The sequence below is a fragment of the Geotrypetes seraphini genome, chromosome 2 (assembly GCF_902459505.1).
Source record: "Geotrypetes seraphini chromosome 2, aGeoSer1.1, whole genome shotgun sequence".
Classification (NCBI taxonomy): Eukaryota; Metazoa; Chordata; class Amphibia; order Gymnophiona; family Dermophiidae; genus Geotrypetes; species Geotrypetes seraphini.
Window position 1 is genome coordinate 406,412,882 of NC_047085.1, and position 18,515 is coordinate 406,431,396.

Below are 18,515 nucleotides of genomic sequence, written 5' to 3' on the forward strand. Positions count from 1 at the left end.
CAGGGTTGAGGGCGAACTGAAAAAAATATATATAAAATTTTAAAATTCAACTCTCTTATCAGTCAATTGCTTCTTAAAACTAATCAGATCATTACAGACACTAGTGACCTGTCTAATATTGAAAGCATCATATCTTTATGCTCAACCAATATAACTTAGCATAGTGGAAGCAGGCTAACTACAGATTGCAGGACAAGAGATTCTTTTCAGAAAGTTCTATTCAGAAAGGGAGAACAGTTCAAGCAAAAACTTTATCTCTTACCAATCGAGGGAGCAGCCATTCGTTTCAAACATGGCAGCGGTTTCTAATCTGCTGGTTATAAAACAGCTGGGATCTTCGCATTTGTGCTTCTGACGTCAGTAACAAGGCCAACCCATCGCTAGGCAACCTAAACGCACTACCGGCAGTGAAACGTCGACAACATAAAGCTCAAATAATAGAGAGCCATTCTATTTCTTCATTGAGTCCCACTGTCTCCAGTGATTTTAGCTAAAATATCCATCTCTGTTCTTTCATTGCCAAAGCTTTTTTTATATTTCCACCCTCCCATCCAACAGATATTTGTGTTGTATATTTTCATGAGACATGAGGAAGACTATCTAAGTGATTGGTTTAATGAAAGTTTTCACCATCCCTTTTCCTGTTGTTTTAATCTCATTCTTGAAGTATTTTTATACTTGCTAGGAAAGGTTCTCATAATGAGCCCTGTCAGCCATTCATTCTGTTGGGCTTACTTATCTTTGAGCAAATCACCTTCCTGGACATCTAGTTTGTTTAGCTCCCATTTGTGATGGTTCAACAGAGTTATAAAATATGCATACTTTCAAAGATTACTGGCTAAACCTGTATGGTCAAAGTTTTTGGGATGTACCAGGTTTTCACCAATTCACAATCCTGCAGCTCGATTGCTCCTTTTTGCAAAGTATAGGCCGTGGTGTGTGATTTCCTCTTGGTAGTAGCATATAATCTGAGTAGAGATATATTCCAGACCAGTAATAATCAGGGAATTTCTTATACTCTTATCTAGTTCAACATGGTTACCTGATTTCAGATCCTGATCAATCTGTGGAATTAGAGCATTTGTAGTTGTTCATCTGTAGAATTCAGTTGAGGATGATGCTTGCTCATCTGTAAAATTCAGTTGAGGATGATCTATCCCCAGTAGCTGGAACATTCTTTGAGAAGATGTAGAGGTAACTTGAGGTGCCATCTACAGTTTTTATCATATATCACTTCATCCTTTACTCTATTTTTTTCACTATTCCTGCACATATGTTGAACATGTGAGGTGAATGGTCCCCCTGAATTTTGACCTTCAAAACATTCTGTTACTTTGATCATTCACGATGACATACATTTTTATTGACCGCTCAGGGTGCAGTTGGCTCTAGAATATATAAGCCAGTGCACTTGTAATTGATTGATAAAAACATCTTTGACTTTGCATGTGGAATAAAGCACTACCCTGAAGAAGCCATTCAACAGTGAAACAGACAGGCCAGGGTTCCGTTGGTAATAAACTAAGTGCTATTTATGTTACACAGTTGAAATTTAAAATGTAATACGTTAAAGGTTATATTTAAAAAATTAAAAGTATTTAATAATTTGGAGCCGTTACTGCAGGCTACTGAAACCAAGTTGCGTATGTGGCAATCGTTCCCTCTCTATTTGATGGGTTGTATAGCTTTATATAATATGATTGTAGTACCTCAATGGTTATATTTTTTTCAAATGCTTCTGTTATTGTGCTCGGCGACATATCATCTCCGACTTTGTAGGGCTGTACTGCGATTCTTGTGGGGGGGCAAACGCGCTTGTATTTCCTAGGCAATTCTTACCATGCCTCGGGATAAGAGAGGATTGGGATTACTTAATATTCATAATTTGGCTATTGCCTGTCAATTGCATCATTTAAATGATTGGTATCGTGGGACCTCTTATTTTTCTTTTACTGCTGTGGAGTTGGAACTTCTTGCTCCTTATACGGTCAGTTCAATTTTGCATGCTCCGGATCAGTGTTTGCAATTTGTGTTGTCTACTTATCCTGTTTATTTTTCGGTTCATAAGGCTTGGCAATGGACTTGTGCATATTTGAAACTTTCTTCAGTTAGCTCTCCATTATTGACAATTAGGGGAAATCCTCAGTTTCGCCTGGGATGGAAACGTCTTTGTTTGATTCTTGATCAGACAAAGGCTTAGTTTACTTACACCATATACTTACTTCAGCGGGCCAGATGCATTCCTACCCAACTTTGGTTCAGAAATATGGGCTTAGGCCTAATGATATTTTTCCAAATTTGCAGTTGCGACATTATGTATGCACCTTACCATCTGTAACTTTAACTAAGGTTGTTTTTGATTCTTTGAAGGAAGCTTATTGTTTGGAGGCCCAATCTATGATTCCTTTGCGATTCCACCATAAATTTTTGTTGGAAGAGGCCCCTGGTTTTGATTTTGTTTCTTTAAGTGAGCGTTGGTCTGTTGATTTGGGGACCTCTATATCTGCAGAATTGCTTAAGGGAACTTTGAAGTCTTTTAAGCAGTCCTGGGTTTCTATTTCCTTACTTGAATTGCAATATAAATTGCTTATGCGGGTTTATATTTCACCTGCCAGAGCATATCGTGCTGCTCTTCATCGGGATTCTTGTTGTCCTAAATGTGGGGGAATGAATGCAACTTTGGGGCATATGTTTTATTTTTGTCCTGCTATTTTGCGTTTTTGGAAGATTCTTCATTATCACATTGCTCAGCTTTGGAACACTCATTGTTTGCCTCATACAAAGATGCTCTTCACTACTTCGGCCTTGGCTCATCCTGTTCCGAGAGGCCTACGTCCTTTCTTGAAGCGTGCCTTATTGTTTGGGAAAAAAACTATTTTAGTTCATTGGCTGGATGTTCATCCTCCTACTTTGGCACAATGGAGATCCTTGATGATTTATCAATTGTGTGACGTCAAGGTTGTGACGTTACTGAGATGGACTCTGTGAAGGGCCATCAATTACAACTTACTTGGGAGCCTTTTTGGGCCTCTTTGACCGGGTATGCTCTTAGCAATGTATTGAATGTTTGACTGCGTGGTTCATTTTAGTATGGTTTGTGATAAGTGCTCTTCTGCTGATCTATGCCTTTAATTATTATTAGGGTTTTTGTTTGTTTTTTTTGTTTGTTTTTTTTGAGTGGGGTGGGGGAGGGTTTTATGGTATCAAAATGTGGTCTCTGTTATATTCTTTGTCTGGTGTTTTTTGATTGTGCTTTTGACCAATAAAAAGTTTTTTGCAATAAAAGTATTTAAAGAAAATCATTTTTGAAACTGCCAATAATCGATCACATAAGTATATCCAAGTTTCCAAGTTTATTGAAATTTGATATACCACCTTAAAAATTGTCAAAGCGGTGTACATTACATTAAAAATATAAAATTGGGAGCATATTATTAATACTTTGGGTAGATACATGACAAACCGAAACATAAGGGAAGAAGAGTGGAATTACAATCATTTATAGGAAAGAAGGATAGCACAATAGGGGAGGGAAACTATGCTCTTCCTTAATTATTATTTTTGGCAATAGTCAATGATCTAGTTTGGACATGACATCTTAAGTTATGTACGTCCTTGAACATGAAGGTTTTTTAATTCGTTTTAAATTTATCAATATTTTCTTCCTCTCATAAGTAAGCTGGTAATGAATTCCAGTGCTTGGGTGCACTCACAGAGAAAATATGTTTGTGGGTTGTATTATAAAAAAGGGTCTTAAAGAAGGGTTATGTAAAAGAAGTTGACTACTAGATCTTAGGGCTCCTTTTACGAAGGCGCGTTAGGGCCTTAATGATTGGAATAGCGTGCACTAGCCGTTACCGCCTCCTCTTGAGCAGGTGGTAGTTTTTCGGCTAGCACGTGCTATAGCACGTTCTAATCCGGTGCATGCGCTAAAAACGTAAAAGGAGCCCTTAGAGTTCTTGATGAGCAATAAGGGACAAGCAATCTGTCCATGAAATTTGATCTATCCCCTTTTAACTTTAGAGAGTGCCCTCTCGTTCTCCCTACCTTGGAGAGGGTAAACAACCTGTCTTTATCTACTAAGTCTATTCCCTTCATTATCTTGAATGTTTCTATCATGTTCCCTCTCACTCTCCTCTTTTCTAGGGAGAAGAGGCCCAGTTTCTCTAATCTCTCGCTTTACGGCAACTCCTCCAGCCTCTTAACCATTTTAGTTGCTCTTCTCTGGCCCTTTCGAGTAGTACCGTGTCCTTCTTCATGTACGGCGACCAGTGGGGAGGGAATATTATACAGAGTAAAGAGAAAACATTGAAATGTGCAGAACAGGTTGTAGAAAAAGAGTGATAATAATAGCATAGTTCAGTTAACCTCCAAAAGTGATGAATGAAAAGACAGGATAACCTCAGAATAGTTAAGCCTATTCAGACTGTAGTGAGCTGTGAATCCATTGTCCCTTAGTCAAGCCTAGAATGATGGTGTTATGCTTTTTGATTAGTTCCCATTCAGCAGTTTCACATGGGATTGCCCCTATGTTGGAATATGATAACATAAAGGTCAGGTAGAAAGTGTCTTTGAAGGCTGAAATATGTACTGGTTTGGTTTTTTTAAAAAAATATTGTTATTTCTAATGTCAGACTTGTGTCTATTGTTTTCCTTAGGGACTGACCTGTTAATGTCCTTCTCCTGACATGTGGGGATTGCTAGCAGATGATTGCATATATTACAGTGAAAGAGCAGATAAATGAGCCTTTGATGTTGTAGTTCATATTGATAGTTTAACCTCAGTAAAAATGGCAACAGATATGGCATCTTCTGACAATTATTAATGGATACTGCTCAGTAGGATACTGTTAGAGCATCAGGATAGGAGTGCAGCCCACAGCCTGTGAGAACATGGCATCATTGCCCTAGATGTGTTGTAGATCCTCACCCCCAAAATGCTGTACTAACATTTAGATGACATTTGCAGGCATAAGGACTATTGGGGTAGTATACTGTTGGGCACAGAGGTTGTGGGTGAGTTTTGAAGGTCTCACCATACAATGTAAGGGTTGTGGTGAGATGTGTACCTGGGACCTTTTATATGAAGTTCATTGCAGTGCCCCCTAGTGTGCCCCACTGCTCTGTTGGGGTGTCTGTGTGGCCAGTCTTCTAAGAACACTGGCCCCTCCTATGTCCCAATGGCTGTTTCTTTTGCATTATTCATTTGGATGTTGTTGTATTTTTTTAATGGTTCAATAAAAGTAGACACACTGATGACAAACATCTAATAAATGGCCATTTTCAAAACAAAATGAAAGATGTTTTTCTGGTTTGAAAATGGACATTTTCTGTACTGTTTTTTCCCCCAAAACATCAAAAATGAGATGTAGAGGGCATATTGAAAAGGTTCCTCTATGTATATTACCTTGTTTTTATTTGATTGGACAGTTGATAAAGGTGAGAAATAAATATTTTTTGTTCTAGGACCAGCAAGTCCTTACCCATGCAGATTGATGGAGAACCCTGGATGCAGACCCCCTGTACAGTAAGTACAAACTTAGCAAGAAATATAACTGAAGTTTGATTTCAATAATACCAACTTCCAAATAAAATTACCACAGTTTGTTTTAAGCTAGCAACTCGCATCTGAACGGAAATTTGTGATTAAATTTGTTGTTTATGCTTTCTGGTCTATGAGCCTATTAGGCTCATAATCAAAAAACACGGATGTCCAAAAAGTATCCTAAATTGGCACTAGGACATCCTAAGCACCAACACGTCCAAGTGTCGATAATCAAAACCATTCTGTACATCTAACGGTGTGCTACAGCCTCTGTATGTTCAGAGCACGAGATAGGCGTGGTGGAGGTGTGTTATGGATGGGCATCTAAGGTGCCCATTGCTCTGTTGAGATGTCTATGTGGTCAGTCCATTACTATGCTGGCCCCAAACACGTTCAAATGGTCAGGATTAGGATATTTTCAACCTGGGTGTTTTTTGGATCGAAAATGGGGTGTCAAGTTAGACGTTCTAGCAGCCTAGATGTCCCAGTGGCCAAGACATCTAAGTAGACAATTTTAAAATATATATATATTTGGACGTCCAGCAGTTTGCCATTCAAAAATGGCCATTTTTGTAAGTCCAACTTTGGATGTTCAGCTGGAAATGGCCAAGTTGGACTTAGACTATTTTTTTTCAAAAATGCCCCTCCACGAATAAGATACATAATATTGCTGGCAATAATATTTTTTTCCCTTAAAATGATGAAAGAGCCAAAGAGTTAGAATGGTGGAATGGAGACTAATTTTAGGCAAACAACCTGATCTTCTCTTCAATTCCTCTGGAAATGGCCAGATAACTTCTTTTGTAATCCGCCTTGAACCACAAGGTATTGGTGGAATAGAAATCACTAATGTAATGTAATTCAATAAATTTAGTAATGCATGTCATGCTGCATATTATATCACTTCAATTTCTTTATGTTCTGCTAAATGCATTTTATTCTTCTTCCTTATAGTGCATGCAAAGGATGCATCAAAATCCTATCAACTGTAAACAGTTTACATGAAATTATCCTAGAAAAGTGCCATGAATTCATTGTCCCTTATTCAAGCCCAGAAAAACTATCTTATCTCATCCTGTTTTTCATTAATCATTTCCCTCCCTTTTTACTAAGCTGCGATAGAGGTTTCTACCACAGCCAGACCTCAGAGTCTATTTCTATAACTTCTATCAATAATACTGAACTAGATTATGGGGCTGCAAAGATATGTATGTGTGAGGCATAGTTGCGCATTGTTGCCCTGAAGCAATACACCAAAAACTCTAAAAATTTAGGAAATAAGGTTATTTCTTGCATTTTGAGCATATTTATGGTTTCAAAAATGTTATGTGTATCAAACTATAAATTTGTGCACTATAGGGTTAATGCTGGTGGCAGACAGTCAAAGTGCTGCTCACCGCTGGCTAAATACCAGGGGGTCTGTGGGGGCAGGTGTATTTATTTATACTTTTCAAATATTTTTACATTTCCCTAATTTTGTTTTATCTTAAAAGTGAGAGGAGCAATGCTCACTAGTAATTAAATAATTAAACAGGGATCATGATTATCTTTTATCAATTTTAATAGAAAAGTTCCTTCATAATGAAGCTTTATATACTGTTTCAGATATATGACTTTCTCAAACACTGCTACCTCACTGTTCAGTTGTGCATTAATTTTTATATTCATTGTTTACATTATGCATTAATTATTTGTGTTTACCTATGCATAATTTCTCCTAATTTCACAACTGTTGGTGTTTGATAATTGACAGTGCAATTTACTGCATGTGTGCATTTTGCTCCTCAAATCAGGCCGCTAACATGTAATATACCATTCTTTCTGTTACTGATTGGTAAGAAAAAATTAGTTGTGACTAATTTCCAATTAATTTACAGCAGTTAAAAGAAAAAAAAAACAATTGCATCTTCTAATTAAATTTAAAATATTCAAACGTGCCATCCTTAGGTGTCTACGGAATATATAATTTTCATTTTGGTTCACTGCTAGATCTGTAACAACCCTGAGTTTGACAGCTCTATTAATTTAAAGGCTTGGTGATACCTATTAGTATGAAACATGAAAAAAATACCATTAATCATTTATTTTAATTTTGCAACTCTGTCATTTTCTCAGTATGTTTAAAAATTATGATGACACTGTAATGTTCTCCAATCTACCTGGGTGAAGGGGAAACGGATCACACTACTTAGGAAGATATGAGAGTACATTATTAGAGCTTAATTAATGCCAAACTGATTGGATTTGATTGCATTTTGCACAATAATATTTTAAAGACATTATTGAAAAGAAATGTCACATAACAGTCATACTTAAAATCTATTATGTTTATAATTATTCCTCAATTTGATTTCTTATGCATTTTAACCTTTGCTTTTTTAAAATATTCCATTAAATATGTTTCAGAATATATGAGGGGCCATTGAATAGTTCTCAGCCCAACCTTGAAAAGAAAATGTGGAACCATGAAACTTATGTTATTCCACTCTTTTCTTGAAACTTTCAATGATATGAAATGAAATTAAAAGTGTCAAGAAAAGTGTGGAATAACTTGTAAGTTTCATGGCTCCACATCTCCTCTTCTTGGTTGGGCAAGAAATTTTCAGTGGCTCTTCCTAGGATTTTTTGCATTTTTGTATACTTGCTTTTAATATCATTTAATAGTACATTGGAGTGGAGAAGTAACCTAATAGAATAACAGGCTAAGAACCAGAGGGCCGAGGATCAAATCCCAAAGGCCTGGATGCACTAAAGATCATCACTAATACTGACTGGATTGCTGTTGGCCGATTTTCTGGACGAGTGTTGGATGAGCGATTGAACTACTGAGTTAACATGCAAATGATTTGAATGGAGGTTCGCCCTAATCTCACCCGATCGAGTGCTATGAAAGTGATTTAAACACATGTACAGAATATTCCTGTTGGTTTATGCTGCAATGTACGCATGTGCCTGTTGTATGCCAGTCATAGGGGTGGTTTATTTGCATGTGTCATATGCGCAAATCAGCGGTGCACATCGAAGGCATTGGCTGCAAAACATTGTTGTCGTAAAATGCAATATAAGGAATGCCAGTAGAGATTTCCCTTCTTTTGGGAGCTGTTGGAAGTAGCTGTTGAAGCTGTTGGACAGAGCTGTTCTAAGGAGCTGTTGAAAGGAGTTCAAAGGTGGTGTTGGAAGGAGTTATTGAAAACGGTTGGACGGCGCTGTTGTATAAGGGAGCAGTGAAGTGGCATTTATACTTCTCTATCCTGTTTTCTGTTTACTGCTTTTTTTCCATTGCATATCTAAATTTGTTTTTATAGTATAACTTCGATACAGATTCTGTTACTTTCAGGGTTGAAGAGTCAGCAACGATCGTGAGCGACTGGTCTTCACCAATTGCTCTTTTTTTCGATCGCTAAACCAGATCGCTATTTCTTCTGCTGGCAGAAGCCATTTTGTACATCAATTGCTCGTCTAGTTTGCATGGCATTTCAATACTAATCCACTCATTTGCATGCTTGGATCGGAGAATGCGTGATCACTCGGAGAAACACACGGTCAGCAGTTTGATACATCGGGTTGGGAAATCTGATCGATCAGAAAACCGGTCAAAACAATTTAGCAATGATCAGTAGAAAATTGGTAAGTTTAGTGCATCCTCTAGATAGTGTCTCCTAGTGGCCATGGGAAAGCTACTTATACCTTCATTTCATTGGGATGGTTGGGACAGAGCTGGCAAACTACTTTGCTTAAAGCTTGACATGGAAACCCCACTTGTGGAAGTTTGATGTTCTTGGAATTACAGTTTGATGTTCTTGGAATTACTATCCCATAAAAAGTAAATTATCGGTAAAACTAGGAGCACCTAAGATCACCAGGTTAAGCCTTAACCTGCTAATCTTAAGCACATTTCAGCCACAATAGGTTGCAATTGAAAATGTGCATAAATTTAGCTACCAAAATTTGACAAATTAGATATGAGCATCCTGTTTATAAAGCTGAGGTTGGCTTTCTAAACTTAGTAATATATTTTCCAAAGGATGGATCTCATGTACATGAAGACCAGACCCAACATGGTCCGTGTTTCGGAGAAACACTCCTTCTTCAAGGGTACGAGTTGTCCTGTGCTTCACTATTAGAGAACCATATGGAATGCAGCGATGTTGGATAAAATCCTTAAAATTCATAAACGTTCCTTTGGGGCTGACACTTAGTGTGAACACTGCTTGCCCTGGATCAGTAGCATGGAATGTTGCTACTCTTTCGGTTTTTGCCATGTATTAGTGACCTGGATTGGCCACCATGACAATGGGCTACTGGGCTTAATGGACCATTGGTCTGATCCAGTAAGGCTATTCTTATGTTCTTAAGTGAGGGCTGTATCCAATGTATCCAAAATGCATTGGGAGGGGGAAGACCCATAATTCTCAACATGCAGCCCTGTAGGCAGGAGGGAGTGGGCTTCCTTCCTGTTTATTTGTGCTTGGAAGGTACGGGGAGTTACAGGGTTGTGGGAGGGAGGTACAGAAATGTTGAGGGATATCAGGGAGGGTCAGGGGATGTTGGGGGGGGTCTAGAAATGTTGGGAGATGTGGACGGAGGTGGTCTGGGGATGTCAGGGGGATGTTGGGGGATGGCAGATGGAGGAGTGTTGGGCTCCGCGGCTCAGCTGATCCTGGCAGGGGGAATCCCTGCTGGCAGGAATTCCCAAAACTGGCTCAGCTGATAGGGATTCCTCTGTCACAATAAGCTGATGGCAAGCCCTCAATGTGCTGCTTTTCCCCCATTCCTGGGTGATGGGAGGAAGTAGGGACCACTGGGGGAGTAGGAGGGTAGGGGGGTCATGCCTTAAACCCTCCAGTGGTCATCTTGTCAGTTTGGTCACCTTTGGGGCACTTAGATCTGTTTTATTTTGGTCTAAGTCCCGGCATGTAAGCTCTGCTTAGGACGTCCACGCTAAAAGACTACCATAGCTTTATAAAAGGGGTCCTAAGTAAGATAAATTGATAATTGAGGTACAAAAGGAATTAATATGCAATGTAAACACATAAAATTATCAGAACACTTAAACGTATTTCAATAATTTTTGTGTTTTTGCATAATTTTCTAGAAATTCCAGGTAAGTAAATAACATATTACATAAGATTTAAAGCTAGTTGTTGATTTTCCAGATTAAATTGTACCATTTAATTCACTTCTTTTTTTAAAATTATGACCTCTCCAAAATTGACACACCCTGTTCTGTGTCAGGATGTTGTATTCTTCAAAAAAATGCATACCATATTGTCATTATATGGAAGGCTGACCCCTAGTGGAAGTACCAAAAAACTACTGCTAGGAGTCAGTTCTGCCATTTTGAGGCCAGGAGCCAATGGAGCAGAAGCAGACCTACTACACACCAGGGTCACCTTTACAGGTAAGTCCTAGGAATGGCTACAGGACTAATGGGTGGTTGGGGAAAAGGAGAACATGAGGGGATCAAGGGGTAGGGTTCCCAGATTTCATCTTTTTTTAAAAATAAAGAGGATACATGGCCCTGCCCCATTTTACCTCTACCTCTAGCTCTGCCCAAGCCCTATCCCCTTACAAGCCTCCAGTATCCTTCCCTGAGCTCCGGATCGCATCTGGAGATCCTCTCACATGCACGGCCATCAATGCAATGACATCATGTGCATGCACGCGTGTATATGACTTCAAGTCAACATCTGCACCTGCGCAGAGGGCCCCCAGACACAGCCCCAAATTCGGGGACTTCCAAAACCCAAACTGCCAAGTTTTGGAAATTCCTCAGGGCACTCGGACAGTCCTCTAAAAAAAAGGACTTGTCTAGGTTTTCCCAGACATTTAGTAACCCTATCAAGGGGGATTAGAAAAGGGGTGAAATCAGACTGGTGATCTTGAAGTTAAGTGGTTGCTGGACCATATTCAGGACCAGCAGACACATAGTGAAGCAGTAAAAAAAAAAGTTTAGCCTTTTATGTGGCCCCCGTCTGGCCGCTTAGCTGTGCAGGGCACCAGCACTGAATATGGCCCATGCCTGCATAATTGCCAGTTCCTCCCATACTCTATCCCTGGACTGCTTCAGCACTGCTCGGGTCTTGATTGTGCGGTCTGAGTCGATATTCAGCAGCTCTGCCTGGTCACATGCCACTGAATAGCAATTGCCAGCCTGTTCAATTATTACATTACATTACAATTGTAGCTCTATCCTTCCCCCCTTTCTCTCCCCCCTTCTACACATAAGTTCATGTAATCCTTTTTCTTCTTCTCTACCCACTATTTTAAGTTCTTGTAAACCGTGTCGAGCTCCATTCTCATGGAGATGATGCGGTATATAAACTTAAGGTTTAGATTAGATTAGATTAGATTAGATTAGAGATTTCTATTCCACCATTGCCTTGCAATTATCAATCCTGCTGAATTATCAACCCAAGAATAACAAGGTGATTACGGTTACCATTAAACAAGTATTTAGGGCTGGATTTCATAAGGCATTTCAACCATTTTGTCTATCTTTTGGGTATTTAAATAGTTCTGTTTCTGTACTTGCACAGAAATTTTGAGCTATGGAAGGATAAAAATGAGCAGCTCGGTGTTTGAATGGTCTTCTACATGACATACATTTTTTGTTCCATCAGTCTTAATAAATTACATGTGCAAAATATTCATTTCAATTTGAAAATGTCAGGTATGCCACCTTAAGAGATATATATATTTTTTTACATTTTTTTAATAAGGTGGTGTTTCTTTTCGAATAAATACTCCTTTCCAATTGGATAATTGCAGGTGACAACTGATATTTAATCATTGATGAATCTTATAATAGCTGTCGTATGCTAAAGAAAATGTCCCTGACTGCTTTCGAATATCTCTTAGCATCACTAGCCTAGAGGCGAGCTGTGACCTTTTTATTATATAATGAGAATCATTTATTATCTCACAAAATATCTTAAAGTCGCAGACAAAATGCCACTTTCGTAATTGCTTTCAATTAGCTTTGGAAGTAGCATGCATTCATACAATGTCTTTTCTAATATAGATTTGAATTAGAATTGCAGACATAATCTTCTTTACAGGTGTAAATGTAGGATGGATTGCAACTTCATGGCAGAGAAATTAAACTTGAGTGGTTTTAAAAGTTTCTCTCAAAGTGTGTTAAATATGTGTTTAAATATTTGATTCCACTGCCTGTTCATTAACGATTAGCATGGCAGTTCATCATTTTTGGCCTTTCCTATGCGTTAACCTTTGCATTTACTGTTAATCATCACATTAAAGCACTGAATGTCATATGAAAGAAAGTAAGAGTCTAAACAGCAATACAGTGAAAAAGTATATAGTAAGTCACATTTTAATTACTGGACTGAAGCCTAACATACAGTACAATTTCCATAAAATCTTAATTTATTTCTTTGGATGACCTGTCTTTAATCACATGAAAGACAGTGGTATATAATGTAGGCATATACGCCCAGATTCTGTAACCAGTGCCATTGTCGGCAGACACCTTAAAAGAGGCCACCAGTCGTGTGTCAATCATGCAAAAGTGCCAGGTACAGAATCGCCCCTCCGGCAAAGGTAGGTGCCAAAAATGTAGGCCAGGGTTTTCCAGACCTACATTTCTGGCGTCTACCTTTGATGTGAATCACGCCTCCATAGGCGTTTTAGGCTGCCAATGCCATTTCTGGCATTACAAGCCAGGAACCAGCTCTATCTCAATTAGTTATTTTAAGACTCACAGTACATTAAACTCAAAAAGTATTAAAGCAAGAGTCTTATAAATTGAATCTTATAGGCCTCAGCGGTACCACCTGTATGTATATAAACTTTTAGACATACAGAATTCAGGCACCAAAAATCCTCATTGGTCTCAATACTTTAAATATTTTAGTTATTTTATACTTAATCCTTTAAATAGTTGATAAACAGATACTCATCTTTATCTACGCGGGTGGGGGTAGGCACTCCAACATAGTCCTATGTTTCACCCATAAGGGCTTTATCAAGGAATTCCCCCTTAAGTTAGCCAACTCATGCTTCCCGTGTTCATCGGTTTTAACATGGGAAGCACGAGTCGGCTGACTTAAGGGGGAATTCCTTGATAAAGCCCTTATGGGCGAAACATAGGTCTATGTCGGAGTGCCTACCCTCACCCGCGTAGATAAAAATGAGTATCAACTATTTAAAGGATTAAGTATAAAATAACTAAAATATTTAAAGTACACTTCTCCCTCCGTATTCGCGGTGGATGCGGGCAGCCAATTGGCACGAATATGGAAAATCCATAAATAACTTTTCAAATGTTATTTGCGGTTTTGGGAAAGCGCCATCATTTTTACTATTGAAACTGTGAATAACTTTTCAGGGGCAAGCAAGCAAGCAGCGATTTCAGGGCAGCCAACCAGTGATTTAAGGGCAGCCAACCATTGATTTCATACAGCTGGGAAGAAGCCTTTCTCTCTAGGGATGCTGGGAAGCTGCATTTTTCTCAGTGAACATTGGGATGAATGGAAGCAGCGATTTTCAGAGTTACAGTACTGTAATGGTAAGCGATAAACTTTAGTGATGACGTTTTTTGGGGGGTGGAGTCAGCAGATGAAAAATCGCAAATAAGCGAAACCGCAGATACGGAAACCGCGAATATGGAGGGAGAAGTGTATTGAGACCAATGACAATTTTTGGTGCCTGAATTCTGTATGTCTAAAAGTTTATATACATACAGGTGGTACCGCTGAGGTCTATAAGATTCAATTTATAAGACTCTTGCTTTAATACTTCTGGCATTAGCCACGCCCACAGTGGCATTTGGCAGCCTAAAGAACCTAAGAAGGTGTGATTCCAGCACCGTTTTTTTAAGCACCAGTAGGCACCTTGAAACTCAGTTTAAAATGATGTTTTTTATACTGAGCTTGGGCACCTATAAAACAGCACCAGTTAGAGAATCCGGGCCATATTGTGGTACCCTATAGAAGAAGAAATATTCATTCTGTATTGCTGATATAGCCAATATATTTTTGCACTGATTGTGACTGCCATGGTAGCAAGTCATAGGATTATTTACTGCCTCTGATTTTACTTTTACAGATATTTATTTATATATTGAAGACCCCTGTACAAAACCCTCCAGGCAATGTACATGATTAAAATACAATGAGACCCTTTTATTAAAGCCTAGTATATGTTAACAGAATTAGTGTGCGCTTAAGATTGGCACTCACACTGCTTCCATCGCACACTTAATATATTAATCAACCACTCCTACCAAATAACCACTCGATAATTTTAAATGTGGATTAAACTATTTTGGCCGCAGCTTTATTAAACAACAATCATATAACCTTACAACCTTTTGTAGTAGCAATGTTACTTTGCACCTTCTTCCAGAGCAGTCTCTTAAACCCCATACTAGCTGTCTGTCCCAAAATTCGTACTGTGCTTTACACTCAAAATTAAACCACCCCCACCTACCCCTACTGTGAGACCTGCGATGTCACCCAGCCTCACCAATACCTGTGGCAGTAACACACATAGGTATCTCCCATCCATAAATTACTATAGTAATACCACAAACATATTATTAACCATCTCGAAGAATCCCCATCTCTGCTCATAGCAGCAACCCAATCCCCCTGCCCCGAAAACACAGCCCCTCCCCCCAAAAAAAACACCACCCCAAAACACACTGGTATAGACTAGCAAGGAATACCCAAACCCACCAAATCCACAACCCCAAACTATGGGTGGGACTGTGAGGGCAAAATTTCCTGTCCTTGACAACCCAATCTTTTGTCCCTTTCACCCCAACACACAACTCCCGCCACACAACACCCTTTTTAAATTTCCTCCTTAATGCACCATTAGCACGAGGGACCAGGCTACCACCTGACTGCATTAAACTAAATGTTATTGAATTTTATTTTCAGGGGAACATGGAAGAATTACCCAGATAGTGCATTATACTTACCATGCACTAAGCACCGGATTTTATAAATGGCGCCTAGCAACACCTACATTGTAGGTGCCACTCAATTGCTAGGCGCCACTTATAGAATTCCACCTAGCTGTGCCTAGGCATGCTTAGTCATCATTAGGTGTCCTAGAGGCAGGCACCAGTATATTAGGCCAGGTTTTACAAAGCCTAATTTACCAGTGCCTAAATCAACCATGCCCATTCTCCACCCCTAACCATACCTACTTTTCAGCAAGCAGCGTTAGGCGGCAGAAGGCATCTTGACTTAGGCATTGCTAGGCATCTAAAGAGTTTGGTTCCAAACTCTTAATTGTTAATTACATTTTTTGGGGATTGGCTGAAAACTGGTATTGTCAATTACTATGCCAATTAAGCCAATTTTTTTTAAAAAGTGTGTGGATTCTGAAGTTAGGAATCACTAGTCATCCTTGATTAGGACACCTAGCAGCACTTAATGTGGACATCCTACAGAGAATCAGGCCCTAATTGGTAACACACAGTTAATGTGGAAGCACTTATTGCCTTCTACATCAGTGGTTCCCAACCCTGTCCTGGAGGAACACCAGGCCAATTGGGTTTTCAGGCTAGCCCTAATGAATATGCATGAAGCAAATTTGCATGCCTATCACTTCCATCATATGCAAATCTCTCTCATGCATATTCATTAGGGCTAGCCTGAAAACCCGATTGGCCTGGTGTTCCTCCAGGACAGGGTTGGGAATCACTGTTCTACGTAAATGCTAAGGGGCTCATGATAAAAAAAAAACGTCTAAAAAGTGGCCTAAATGGGTACTTGGATGATCAAAGCCCCGCCCACAGGAGAAGCCTAAGGCTCCTGGGCCTATTCTGGTTGGCACCTCAGGCCCCACCTGTGGGCAGGGTTTGAGCCACCTGGGCCAATCCGGCCCCATTCCTGGATTGGCTGGCCTGCTGGACGGGCGGGCTTGGCACCCGTCCATCCGGCCAATGATTGCAAGGTAAGGGGGGGGGATTGGGGGTGGGTGGGTCAGCGGGGGGGGGTTGCGGGTCAGCGGGGGGGGCCGATCAGGGGTTGGAGGGGCGGTCATGGGGGGGAGTGCGTCGAGGGCAGGAGGACCTGGGATCCCTCCTGCCCATATTTTAGTGGAGGGTGGGGGTTAGAGGGTGTCCCCAGGCCAGGAGGGGGGGGGGGTTGAGGGTTGTGGCGCAAGAGGGCTTGGGCTCCCTCTTGCCCTGAATGTAATCGGGGGTTCAGGGGTGCCGTGGGGCAGGAGGGCTTGGGCTTCCTCCTGCCCCAATGTCATCGGGGGGGGGGGGGGTTGGGGATCGCGGGGCAAGAGGGCTTGGGCTCCCTCTTGCCCCAATGTCGTGGGGGGGGGGGGAGGTGTGTGGATTCTGTAGCCAGTGTTGTTTTAGGCGAAGGACTGGCTTCTCCTTCGCCTAAAAGCCCTTATTTTGGACGTTTGGGGCTTAGGCTTTTTTTAGGTTGATTATATGGTATAAGTTAAGACGTAGTGGTGGTCTGGGCGTTTAAACAGCTGAACGTAGAGGCAGGCCATTATCAAAAATAACCTCCTTTTGGATGTTTTTTTTTTTATAATGGACATTTTCCCTGCTTCTACTTTCAATGTTTAAGGCCTTAGGCCAAAAGGGGACTTAGATGTTTTTATTGATTATGCCCCTCCACGTGTCTCCTCATTAGCCCTTGTCAGATTCTGTGCTCTAATTGCCACATTAATGTGGGACCAGTATTTATAAATGCTAGTTACACTCCCCACTGGTTTCTGTGTAAAATCCAAAGCTACTTTAGAGTATATTCCTTCGTTAAGTTACAGTAAGTACAAATATTATGATGGTTTAGTAAAAGGGCCCACCACATTCCTTGTCCTTCTTTGAAACACTTGTACTTTGCAAGGACTCAGTTGTCACAATAACAGCATTCACAGGTCCAAGTAAATAACTGATTTGCATTTGACGACTAAAGTACCCATTTGGATTTTTTTTTTAAGAATTCTGAATAGCATGTTCTTTTTAATTAATCTTGAAACAGTTAAGTTGAGCTTACCATATGTTGACTGTTTCTTTCAGATAAAAATTACTCACAAGAATCAAGCTCCAATGCTAATGGGACCCCCTCCAAAAAGCAGTTTGTTGTGTTCGATCATCCAAAGAACGCACCATAGCAGAGAGTGAATGGAATACTGCATGTTGTCGGTGCTGATGAGAAGCAGAGGCACAATTGGCTTGGGACTAATGCTGCTAAAAATATTACAAGAGTTTTGGTATCCTGTACTTACACAATCATGGAATGGGTTTTCTGTGATTAAAGTCTGAAATGAAATCATACCGCTAGAATTTTCACTGTAACGGTTTTCTAGGCCTCCTGCATGACAGAAGCCAGCGTTCTTAGACATGACTGCATCCTTTCCTGCATGCTTTCAATTGTATTTTCATCTGCTCATCTGCAAGTGTATGAGAACATGCTGTTGTGGAACATGGACAAAGGCAGCTGTTATTTCTTCCTGTTTTATTTCCAGTCTATAATCACTGCGCTCATGATCACTGGATGCTGCAATTGTTTCTGAATTACGATGATCTCCAATTGATTTGACCTGTAACCTGCAGGGGCTTGAAAGGTGAAAGGTTCCATTAACATGTTTTCTTTAACCTTGTTGTTTGTTGTTGGTTTTTTTTGTTGTTGGGTTTTTTTTGGGGGGGAGATCCTAAGTAGGAGTATGTTTAACAAAATAGCATTGCAAAACACCAAAACAGTGTCGTTTAAGCATTAACTATCAAGTTAAAACATTAATCAGTCTCATCCATATCCAACCTGCTCATAAACAAACTATGAACTCTGTTGACTAGTGTGTATTAGTACACAAAAATTGCAGTAAAGCACAAAGGGGCTGTTTTATTAAAGTGCACTGTTTTTGCAATTACTGTGCTTTAACATTAAATATTAGCATGCAATAGTGCAAAGGCATTGCAACAAATGTTAGGGGGCACCCATCATATCCTCTGCAGATACCAAATTGA

General features: G+C 39.9%; 1 protein-coding gene across 9 annotated transcripts in view; it reads left to right on the plus strand.

Annotated features, from left to right (window-relative positions):
- DGKB (diacylglycerol kinase beta) overlaps positions 1-18,151 on the plus strand; it is a 733,919-nt gene extending 715,768 nt beyond the window's left edge. For all 9 annotated transcript variants that reach the window (XM_033930985.1, XM_033930986.1, XM_033930988.1 and 6 more), the window contains 2 exons: positions 5,467-5,527; positions 17,568-18,151. In XM_033930985.1, coding sequence (XP_033786876.1) covers positions 5,467-5,527; positions 17,568-17,672 — 166 coding nt within the window. In that variant the 3' untranslated portion in view covers positions 17,673-18,151. The remainder of the gene's footprint in view (positions 1-5,466; positions 5,528-17,567) is intronic.
- Positions 18,152-18,515: the final 364 nt, after the last annotated feature.